This window comes from Pezoporus wallicus, unplaced genomic scaffold (assembly GCF_028554395.1).
Source record: "Pezoporus wallicus isolate ANWC-B61680 ecotype Strahan unplaced genomic scaffold, APGP_CSIRO_Pwel_v1 contig_14125, whole genome shotgun sequence".
NCBI classification, from domain to species: domain Eukaryota; kingdom Metazoa; phylum Chordata; class Aves; order Psittaciformes; family Psittacidae; genus Pezoporus; species Pezoporus wallicus.
The window spans coordinates 1-12236 of NW_026641990.1; the positions used below are offsets into that span (position 1 = coordinate 1).

Below are 12236 nucleotides of genomic sequence, written 5' to 3' on the forward strand. Positions count from 1 at the left end.
ATTGAGAAAGCAATTGCAAGAGAGAAAAAGTCCCTCAGTCTTTGGAGGCGGCTCTAGGCAGCTGTGAAAGAAAGTTTTCCATACAAGGACGATGTTATGAGTCGCTTGGCCAAGTGGACTATAGACAAAGGCATCCAGTCTCTGAGGGAATCGGCCATCGTAGAGACAACAAGCCGAATAACGGGGATATACCCATAGATCTGAGAGTTTGAAGACAATCTTACCCCTTCCATCATCTCAGCTGTGGAAAAACTGTCCCAAGATGTCAAACAATTGAGAGACGATCTATCTGTTCTATCCAGCTCCTCAAGTGTACCAACACACGTCTCGGCTATTAACAAAAGGCATCCTATTGTTCAAGAGAGAAGATATAGAAGGTTCATGCCACGGGCTGCCCTATGGTTTTACCTGCAGGATCACGGAGAAGACATGACCAAGTAGGATGAAAAACCTACTTCAGCTTTGGAGGAACGAGCGCGTGAACTGAAGAGGGGAACAAGGGTCAAGGCTGATCATCCCATGAAAGCTGCGGCTTCAATTCTCTGGTGAGCAGGTTCCCAGATGGAGTGGAAGAGCTGATTTTATTCCAGCCCCTGTGATAACAAATAATCACTTTCTACAAGACTTAAGTGTCCAACATTGTGATGACTATTTGAGGGGCCCTGCCTCCAGCCAGGTGGAGGTATGGGACAACTGGATTTATTGGGCTGTGTGGATCAGATGGCCTGGCACATCAGTCCCATAGAAGTATAAGGCTCTAGTAGATCCAGGTGCACAGTGTACCCTGATGTCATCGAGATGTCAAGGGGTGGAACCCATCTATATTTCTTTAGTGACAGGAGGATCCCAAGAGTTAAATGCACTGGAGGCTGAAATCAGCCTGACTGGGAGGAAATGGCAAAAGCACCCCATTGTGACTGTTCCAGAGGCTCCTTGCATCCTTGGCATAGACTACCTCAGGAGAGGGTACTTCAAAGACCCAAAAAGGTACAGATGGTCTTTTGGTGCTTCTGCTTTGGAGACAGAGTAAATTGAGCAGCTGTCCACCTTGCCTGGTCTCTCAGAGGATCCTTCTGTTGTGGGGTTGCTGAAGGTCGAAGAACAACCAGTGCCAATCGTGACCACAACAGTGCACCAGCGGCAATATCGCACCAACCGGGACTCTCTGATTCCCATCCATAAGCTGATCCGTAGACTGGAGTGTCAAGGAGTGATCAGCAGGACACACTCACCCTTTAATAGCCCCATATGGCAAATCAGAAAGTCTAATGGAGAATGGAGACTAAGAGTAGACTATCGTGGCCTGAATTAAGTCACACCACCATTGAGTGCTGCTGTACCGGACATGCTAGAACTTCAATATGAACTGTAGTCAAAGGCAGCCAAGTGGGATACCACAATTGATTTTGCCAATGCATTTTTCTCAATCCCTTTGGCAGCAGAGTGCAGGTCATACTTCGCATTTGCTTGGAGTATAGTCCACTGTACTTGGAACCTGCTGCTCCACTTGCTCAAAACACATCCCTACCATCTGCCATGGAATGATCCAGACTGCACTGGAACAGGGGCAAGCTCCAGAACACCTGTTTAAATCCTCAGTATAGAACATACCACTTCATTATGGATCATGGCAAAGACTTAGCACTAGCATTATAAATTATAATAGAAATATTATAAGTTATAATAGAAAAACTTTTATCAAAATAAAACAAGACCAAAGATACTCCTTTACACAACTGTATGATGGCTATAGCAATTCCACTGAATCAGTTCTTCAAACTAGGGCCATTTATTTTTAAAACCACTGTAAATATAAGATCTTGGTTGTAAATCTGAGCAGCTGCGAAAGTGGAGATGAATGTCAACGAGCAGTGATCCATACATTCTGACTGAATAGATGCAACCAAGCCACATATTTCATTCTCCCCAATACCTGTACCCCAGCAAGAATGCAATTTTGCAGAGCAGAAGTTTTTGGTAGCATTTTAACATTCTATGAAAAACAAAATCTTGTTCTCATAAGGCCCCAGTCAGTGTGTGAGCAATGTGAACAGAGGCTTAAAATTAGGCTTTGTTACTCTGCTGCTTTACCTCTTGCACATGATGCTTCAGACCCACTTGCCATTTGGAAGCCAACTGCCTGTATATATCATCACAGAATCCTAAAATGGTTAGGGTTGGAAAGGACCTTAAGATCATCTAGTTCCAACCCCCCTGCCATAGGCGGGGATGCCTCACACTAGACCATGTCACCCAAGGCTCTGTCCACAACCTGGCCTGGAACACTGCCAGGGATGGAGCATTTACCACTTCTTTGAGCAACCTGTTCCAGTGCCTCACCACCCTCACAGTAAAGAGCTTCTTCCTTATATCTAACCTGAACTGCACCTGTTTAATTTTAAACCCATTACCCCTTGTCCTATCACTACAGTCCCTGATGAAGAGTCCCTCTCCGGCATCCCTGTAGGCCCCCTTCAGATACTGGAAGGCTGCTATGAGGTCTCCATGCAGCTCTCTCTTCTCCAGGCTGAACAACCCCAACTTCCTCAGCCTGTCTTCATATGGGAGGTGCTCCAGCCCCCTGATCGTCCTCGTGGCCCTCCTCTGGACTTGCTCCAACAGCTCCATGTCCTTCTTGTGTTGAGGACACCAGAACTGTACACAGTACTCCAAGTGGGGTCTCATGAGAGCAGAGTAGAGGGGCAGGATCACCTAAATATATAACTAATTTTCGAGAAAACATCAGTAAGTGTCCCAGCTCACTATTACTACACACCTTTCCCATTAACTATAAGAGGACAGGAACAACCTAAGTGGTGCTTTATAGGACTTGCTTTAAATATTTAAAGTTGTCCACCACACAGGAAACCAAACACCCTCCACAGCCTTTGCAGTTTGGTAATATGTAACAGGGAAAACAAAGGTCCTAAATACTCTAAGTTTTTTAAAAGACATTTTATCCAATTATGAGTTTCTGATGCTACAGTGAACCATCCTGCTGGATTCCTCCCATTATGCAAACTATAAGAAGGTAAGTAAGTGAACATTTCTGTGAAATGAAAATGAAAATGCTACTTCCCTGATACTAAGCTCCTTGTTGACTATGAACTTAGATCTGCATTTATCAGATACATCTTTTAGAGGAGAAAAATATTTAAAATGAATATACTAAGCAGTTTCTTGTTTAATTGTATCAAATCTTCAGTGTTAAGCTTAAAAAGAAGAAAATCGCCACAAAATGATGGCTAAAAGAATAGAGTTTTTGCTTGGCTACTTCATGGACATTGCAGATAAGTTACACCTCGAGAGTTCATTTCATAACGTTGCAACAGTGTCTACTGTCCATTGTTTTCTGGATGTGTTGTGGCGGTTTCAGTGCCAACAGGTTGCACATTGTCGGCAAGGTTGTGTGCGTGCTCGAGGAACAAGTCTTTCAGTACGCTCAGCTCCTTGGTCAGGAGTTTAATTTTTGCCTCTAAACGTTCATTTTCATCTTTGAGCTGGTTGACTTTTTGCAGCGTGTCTTGTGCTTTCTGCTTGCTTTTTAACCGGCTCTTTTTCACTGCCATGTTGTTTCGCTCTCTTCGCTGACGATACTCATTACTGTTTCTATCCACAAAGGAATTTTTCTTTCCCTGTTTGCTTGGAGGCACAGCTTTGCCTCCACCACCAAGACTAACAGGCACCAGCTGGGGAACCTGCTGCAAACCACTGGTGTGTGCTTGGGTGTGAATCACACTTACTCCATTTGCATCTGCATTGGTGTTCTGTTGGGATGTCTTGCTCATTTGGACAGGCTCTTCTTGGACACAACGGAATTTATTAAGACACTGAAAAAGATTAAGTTTCTAGAAGGTGTTTCCAAAAGGTCTTTGCACGGATTAAGGGCAAGGTGAACCTAGTAGGAACAAAAAAATAATTAAAGGTGCTAGCTTCAGCTAGAATCTTATACATCACTGGCTTTTAGCATAAGGTACTGATGGTACATCTGGCAATAACACATCACAACTGTGCTGGAAGTGGACAAGCTGCCAACTACATTTCAGAAGCCTCTTGAATGTATTTGGATTGGAAGGGACTGTTACTAGGTCATCTAGTCAAGCTGTTTGCATTGTTCACTGGCTTTACTCTTATTCCAAAGCCATCCCTGATGGATGGGCATCTAGCCTAGCCTTGAATATCTCCAGTTTCACAACCTCCGTCTTGGCAACAGGTTCCACTGTCTAACTTTTCCTCCAGTTATATAATTTTCTTAATTTTCAGACTGGAGTTTTCCTTCTGCAGCTTAAACCTATTAACAGCCTGACTCCTGAGCAACAGGACCACTTGATCCTTGCCCACTTCAGACCATCCCTCTGGGTGTATGCACAGACAAATTCCTCCCTGGTCTCTTTTCTCTGGAATGAGGGTGCTCAGACTGTCCATATTCCCTCAAGCATCTTACAACACTTGCTTTTGAAGGTGATGTCCACATCAACAACTGTTTTAAGGTCCAAGTAGAAAAAAATAATCTATGGAAAAATGTAGCATGCTCTGAAGGCTGTGACTGAGTGACATTAAAGAATCCCCCATGCCACAAGCAAGGTAAGACAAGCTAAGCCTGTTAATAGTACTGTAATGAGCAGGTGGGACAGGAATGCAGGGTGATGGCAATGTGAGTGAGAATCACTACATTGCAAAGACAGGGGACTGTTGCCACCCACAGGAAGACAGCAGCCACAGCTGATTTGTCCACAAAATATATCCCCCTGCTGTAGCTCCTGCACCAGTCGTTGTCCACTCTCATTTCCAGCAAACAGGCCTGATGAGCAGGACCCCCTCTCAACTGACTCACATTCTCCCACTGCTGAAGTCAACCTGCTCCTGACCCTACTGGTGGCACAAGGAGGACTCCACCACAGCTACTGACAGGACACGGCCCTGGCAAGGCTACCAGCTGCTCCCCTTCTCTTTCCATCTCACAGGATGACCTCCTAAACATCTGGGAGAGAAGTTTGGAAGTGATGAAGGGAAGGGCAACATGGTTCTTCTAAGTTACTGAAACATCTACCGATGGCTCAAATGATCAGTCAAACAAGTGTTATTTTTCTTTACCATGACAAGAAATCATCTAACTGGCATAAAACAATCCTACTCCAGGTCCTGGGTTCATCTGTAACAGTTATTTTTCTCCTTAGTAGCTAGTGCAGTGCTGTGTTTTCAACTTTAGCCTGAGAACAGTGCTGATAACACACAGATGTTTTAGTTGTTGCTAAGCAATGTTTACCCCAATCAAGGACTTTTCAGTTTCATGCTCTTTCAGTGAGGAGAGGCACAAGAAGGGGGGGGGAGGAGTGAGCGAGTGGCTGTGTGGTTCTGAGTTACCAGCTGGACTTAAACCACAACACTCCAAGATCAGATTGCACTGCAACAGTGCGGCCCTATGCTCTGTCACAGACATATATGCAGCATCACATGACTAATGTTCAACATCCTCCTTGCCCATCCTCAAGAGGACTTGATGGGACAGCAAGCAGTTGAAGTCAGCTGTGGGCAATGTATAAGCAGTGTCCAACCCAGGGATTATGGCTAGCATCAGTAACAGCACAACAGCTTGATGACTGCACTCCTGTGTCTAGCTGATGAATGGATGTGGTTAGGTGTTTGTAAACAAGCTGCTGTATGTCACTGGTCTTTCTAAACTCAAGGGTTCATCAGCTGTTTACTGGTCTTGTTTGTTTGTTTCGGCTATTTTACCTTCTGCTAGGGTATCATTAAAAAGGTTCAAATTCCATCTAGATCAATTGCAAATTTTCTTTTGTACTGAGGGAGCCAGAACAAGTGGCAGCTGCAGTACAGTTCAGTAAAATTCACAGGAAAGCCTAACAAGTTTGGTTTGTATGTTATTCAAAATTAACAGTCTCTCACTGATAAGTCTTCTTGCTCGAAACAAGCGAGGGTGATATATGAATACACCCACACACCTCCTATCAAGAAATCTTTTCATTTTTGGATTTCAGAGCAGAAAGAGAACATCAACTCTTTTTGACATCTGCATAGCTAAGTCTATATACATGCTTGCCTAACCTTTGCATTTAGTATTTTTCTGATTTCAACTCTTAAAGCAACTTTTGCAAACCACATTAAGTCTTAGATTTTGACTGAATAAAAAATTTGGTTCAGCAGTTAAACTGAATCTACAGCTAACGAGATGTCACCATGCACATATAACAGACTGGCAGGGACAGTTGTAGTAGCTGCACAAACACACACAATCAAAATGCAAGTGTATGTTTTCCTTGAAGCATATACCGGCTTGTCCTGGGTTCAGCTGTAGCAGTCATTTTTCTCCTTCTTAGTAGCTGCTGCAGAGCTGTGTTTTCAACTTTGGCCCGAGAACAACGCTGATAACACACCCGTGTTTTTAGATGTTGCTAAGTAATGCTTACCCTGATCAAGGACTTTTCAGTCTCATGCTCTGCCAGGGAAGAGGGACATGGGAAGCCAGGAGGAAGTGGAAACAGGACACTTGGCCCAAACTAGCCAAAGGGGTATTCCATACTACAGCACATCATGACCAGTATATAAATTGGGGGGAGTTACCCAGAAGGCCCAGATCATTGCTCATGTTGGTCTGGGTATCAGTCAGCAGGTGGTGAGCAATTGTATTCTCTGCCCCTGTTATTTCCCTTATCATTACTGGTGGTAGCAGTAGTGGTTTTGTATTATACTTTAGTTACTGGACTGTTCTTATCTCAACACATGGGAGTTATATTCTTTCAATTCTCCTCCCCATCCCTCCAGGAACTGGGGAAGGAAGAAGGGCAGGGGAGTGAGTGAGTGAGTGACTGCATGGTTCTGAGTTACCAGCTGGGCTTAAACCATGACATGGCTTTATCTCAGCTTTATTTTTAAATACAGGATTTCTGTAGCATCAAAGAGTATATAAATAGCTCTGTTAGATTGCCTAGAACAGCTGAATTTTTCCACTAATTTTTAGCATCTGATTGTCAAAGTGACAGAATGCTCTCCTGTCTTCCCTATTTCAACAGATGACAGTGCTTGCTAAATTCATCTGGACAGCCCAGTTAAGGAACCCATAACATTTTCATGATCCATTTCTTGTGCTTCATGAGATACTACAGACAAAGGGATGGCTCTTGCCCCTAAAGGCACCCCACCTTCGACAACTTTCTTCACATCACCAAGTTCCATGTGCTATTTCTCTCTACACTACTGAAACCATTTAATATTGCTTTAACATTCCCTTCACATCTTTATCCAATTCCCCTGTAATTCAAAAGAAAAATTACTTGTTCCATTAAATCAAATTTTAATGGAGTATTTCAGTTGGGCAGTACACAGGTATGAGCAGAGAAGATGAACCAGTGTCATACCTCTCAAACAACCCATTCTGGCCCTGCTAGAACAGATCTCCCTCCATTCCTTCCCACTGGAACTGATCCATTCGGTATCAAATAACCACTTATTGAGTAAGACACTCTCGATGATCAGAACTCTTATGTGGAAGACATGACAGATACCTGTCCTGTTCCAACTAACATTTATGGAAAGCAAGCAGCACTAACTGCACTATATCACAGATAACCCAGGAGTGGCAACAGCTCATTCTTGAAACTAATTTCCCCTTGGTTATTTGGAGCCTGGATTCCTATTACCAACTGTCAGTTCTTCAACAGAACAATGAGGGAAGGATAGCAACAGGTGCTATGGAGCATCCTTCAAGGAACACTGCAAGATTTAAAAGCAGCAGGTATGAGACACAGAGGGGGGCCCTTATAAAGGGTGGGGTAAAATACACAGTAATTGGGAGGTGCCATGAGGGCAGGGAGGCAGATGTGTCTCAAAGTTCATTTCTCACTTTGTCACACAAACACAGCTGCTCTGCTCCTCTCCCCTACTGCAAACAGGCTGATTTCTTGTGAATGGGTGATAGCCCCAGCACAGCCTCAGAGAGCCACTGAGTTTCTCATCTTGTTCACATAAAGGTGATCATCACCTTAAGCTCAGCAACAGCCCTAGGCTGATTCCACCCAGCACATGGTAGTGTTTCCAGTGACCAGGTAGAACTGCCTTGTTCTCTCCTTGGGCCACCAACTACAGCATAATAGCTGGTAACTCAAAGGTGTGTTATCAGGCAGAGAGATGTTTCTTACTGACAGTGCTCCTCAGAGACCACAAAGACTCCCAAGCAAATCAAGGCTTTTATCATCTTTGCTTTCAAAAAAAAAAAAAGTTTGCTTTGGTAAAAAACAAGATGTGTTTTAATTTGTTAATTAAATCAGTTGCCTTTGTTTTTATTTGGCAGAAAAAAAAGGGGGAATAAACCCAAACAACACAAAGCACTTCTCTGCTCCTTTTCTGAGATGTGACTGTTGATTGTGATTTTTAGTCAGAATGACTTTACTGCAGTTACTCGGCTGCCTTGTCTAATGTAAAATCAGTCCCAATCTGCACAGCAATAGGTGGTCTCCCTTGTCTCTGACTTCAACAGGAATACCCCAGTAGGATCTGACTCTAAATCCAGATGACTCTGTACAAAGAACAACAGCATAAAGCTTCAGCCATATGTTTGTGGAACACTGGGAGTATCCACTCCCGAGTGGTTTTCTGCCCACTCTCACAGGCAAGTTAGTAAGAGTTGATGGTAATTCTCACATACTGAAGGCTACACAACTTTAAGACTGGGTCATTCAAATCTATAATCTGTTGCCATAACTGACATTGCTTTCCCATATTTTTCTTGGAATCTGTCTTTTCTATATACCTTAAAAGAAAAAAATACACTCCAACATCCTTAAAAAAAAAGTGCTCGGAACATCTGAGCTATATATCTCAACTGCAGGCTGGCAGCATTGATGACAAAACCAAAAACAATCCCAGATGCCAGGAAGTATCGATATGACTGTCTTTTGAGTTGTAATGAAAGCAACTATTTCTAAAGATGAACTAATGCCTTATAGTCAAGATTTTCAAATTATGAATTTTTATACTCTGAAGAGGCATTATAACCACTATTATTGAGGGGAGTACCGAATTGTCAGAGCTAAAACTGACACCAGGCGTTTTGGACTAGGTCTATTTTGAAAGTTGCATCTGGAACTAAAAATTTGTTGGGAACCACAGTGACTTGTCAAGACATTCAGAACGCCATTAAGAGCTGTTACAGAGTCCCAGTCGTTACAGCACGGCATTCTGTCACGGTCCAGGGCTGCTCCGGGGTCCCTCGCGGCCTTACGCGGTGACGGCACCAGCAGTGTTACACACGCCGCTCACTGACCTTTCCCCAGGCCGGGTACACTCAGTAACGGCTGCGACGAGTCGTAACGACGGCCCGGCCCCGCCGTCAATGACACGTGGAGACGCCTCGGCCCGACCCAGCCCAGCCCCGCTCCCCTCCCCCACGGGCCAACAATATCTAGAAAGTTCTCCAAGGGTCAAGACTTTTCTTGGGAGTTCTAAAAGCAGAACTTTCCAAGTAGGGACCAAAGATGGACTCTCTGGGGAGGAGCCAAAGCAGACAAACTTTTCTATCTTTGTGCGTTTAGCCACAGACCATTATTTATTGTCCCTGACACACCATGGGATTTACATTCTTTCGATTCTCCTTCCCATCCCTCCAGGAACAGGGGGAGGAATAAAAGGGACAGCGAGCGAGTGGCTGTGTGGTTCTGAGTTACCAGCTGGACCACAACACCAGTATGAGTAACTAGATAGCTGGACAACTCTAATATTGTGATAACTAAAAATACAGGAAGTAGTACTAGAAGATTCAGAACTAGAAAGAAACTGGAAATACGTAGTTGTGAGACTTATTAGCTGCATAGCAAGTAAGAACAAAGGCACTGGATTTTTCCTGTAAATGAACTCCAGGCAGTGCTACAATAAAATGGATGTTTGCTCTTAGAACAGAATGACTTCTTTCTTTACTTAGTATTTTCTAAAACAAAACCACTAGAAACTTTCCAAGGCTATAGTGAGTCAGCGGTAGAATTAGAAGTACAATCCTGAAATAGTAGTCACCACTAAGCAATGTTTCCTCTCCTTTCTCTTCACCTATTCAAAAAGGCTACCTCTGACAAATCACCTATTAATAGACAAATTTATATCATTTAAATTATTAAATTGGACTGAAGAAAATCTCAGAAATTTTCTGTTTAACAAGTATAAGCTTTTTCAAACAACTGGACAGAGATATTCATAATGCTGCTGCTTTATGAATTTTTTTTTAAATATAGCCAGATTCCTGATAAACAAAACTCAGCAATCCTTCTTTCTGAAGCTCTTAGAACCTCAGCTCTGCAAAATTTAAATTTCTAACAACAGAATTCTGGTCTTAGTGCAGGTCAGTCCTGAATGTGAAAAGTAATTCTTGCAATACCAAAATGAAGTGGTTATTAACAGAAGGGAGGTTTGCAATAAGAAGATTAGGGAAAACCTCTATTACAGACTATGCACTTCTGGTATATTCCTGAATGAACGTCATCTGCTTGGTGATCATAAGGAATGCAATCATATTCAGTGAACTTTTCCTATTCAGTTTTGAACACATCCAGGTTGAAAGAACAGGGGTAGCAGATACTAATAAAAGCTTTTATTTTGTTGTAATTCAGTGCATTTGCCCTCAAATACATTAATACATTGTATATCGCAGCCTGGAATGGTGTATTTTTTACCTAAGGGGCCTATTTATTTCCACTGGTAAAATATATATACAAATACATTTATTTTCTTCTCTGCTAAAATTACTGGAAACGACAGACTTCTCATCTAGAAGAATTCAAAGTCATGGATAGAGACCAGAGGAAAAAACTACGCAGTAGCATCATATACGAAAAGTAAACTTCTAAGAAAAATGTGCAAAAAAAAAAAAAAAAAAATCCAGTGAAGGGTTATCCATAAGGGAAATAGAGGCAAATAACTGAATGCTTTGAGAAAAAAAGATTTTTTTTTTTTCAAGTGTAGGTTGTAGTCCAGGGTGTTTGTATGGTTTTTATTTTAGGATGAAAATAATTGCCCATGAAGACAGAGCTAACACACAAAGAATCAGACACAACAGAAGGGATTCAAACAGCCACAAACCAGTTCTCACACTAAGTGGAAGGCTGCAGAGAACTTAATGTTATTTTAAGTGTTAAGGAAACATACTGAGTGGGTAATCAACAGGGGCATTTACCCTAACAGGCTCCTCTACACCTTCTGCCTCCAATTCCTACAGTTTCTATTTCCTCAATAGCATTTCTGCTTCTAACGATAATTTACTGTAATTACTTGAAGATACTGAATACCTGTGTATTTTTTTTTAAGGGATAAGGTCTTTAAAGAATCATGAGACTGGATTATGCACACAAAAATAAGATACAATATTATTGATAGTCATACAAGTAGACCTTTGCTCTAGGAATGCATCCAGAATGGAGCAAAACCAACTCCATCCCAGCAGCAACCAGCCTGTTTCTGACACCTGACACCCGACACCCGAGTTCCAGCATAGCTCAGTAACTTGTAAACAAGCAGGTAAAGGGTGTGTTTCAATGCCACCTCTCAAGCAGTTGCACATATATTTATGTGACTACTTTTTAGAATATGACAGAAGCAATCTATTTTTACTTTAATATTGGGGGGAGGGGAATCTTGCAAACACTAAAGCACACTGTGTGATGGTTTTCCTGTAACAGGATACAATGCCAACCAAGCATGGGAGCTCCCTACTTGCATGGAATTATGTGCAAGCTTTAATATTTAAAATGATCAGACTCTATAAGAAAAAGTTGGTCTACATTTTATTTTCTTCATCTTTCTTTGATGAGGATTAATGAATGAATGGTCATAAAGTGCTCTAAAATCCTAGAAAAACACTTTAAGAGCACACACTTAACTATTGGGAGCAAAGGATAATGGTTAATGCTTACCTGGAATTTTGCTCTACCTATAGATGGATGAGTCATTGTAACAAAAAAATCTAAGAGTTTCAACTGAGAAACAGAAAAGCATTAGAAATTTTAAAACAAATACTTGATAAATGACAAGGAAAAGTATCTTCATAATAATGAACTGAATAAAACTCTTTGCCCAGACTAATCCTCAGAATTCTTCTGCAAATGCGGTTTATTTTCACAGGGCTTTTCAAAAACAATAATCATCCCCTTAATCTCAACATCAGCCAGTCATAAAAATGGCAAATACAAATAACTATATCTACATCACTGAGCTTTGCAACTCTGCTTACAAATTTG

At 42.0% G+C, this 12236-nt stretch overlaps 1 protein-coding gene across 1 annotated transcript; it reads right to left on the reverse strand.

Annotated features, from left to right (window-relative positions):
- Window positions 1–3069: 3069 nt before the first annotated feature.
- Window positions 3070–12109, reverse strand: LOC130608503 (CCAAT/enhancer-binding protein gamma-like). The gene is made up of 2 exons (XM_057426426.1): window positions 11913–12109; window positions 3070–3898 (listed from the first exon to the last, which is right to left on the reverse strand). The coding sequence occupies exon 2, from the start codon at window positions 3786–3788 to the stop codon at window positions 3336–3338; it is 453 nt and encodes a 150-aa protein (XP_057282409.1). The 5' UTR covers window positions 3789–3898; window positions 11913–12109; the 3' UTR covers window positions 3070–3335.
- Window positions 12110–12236: the final 127 nt, after the last annotated feature.

Excerpts from the sequence above, each read along its gene's own strand:
- LOC130608503 (XM_057426426.1), bottom strand. The coding sequence starts at position 3,788 with ATGAGCAAGACATCCCAACAGAACACCAATGCAGATGCAAATGGAGTA.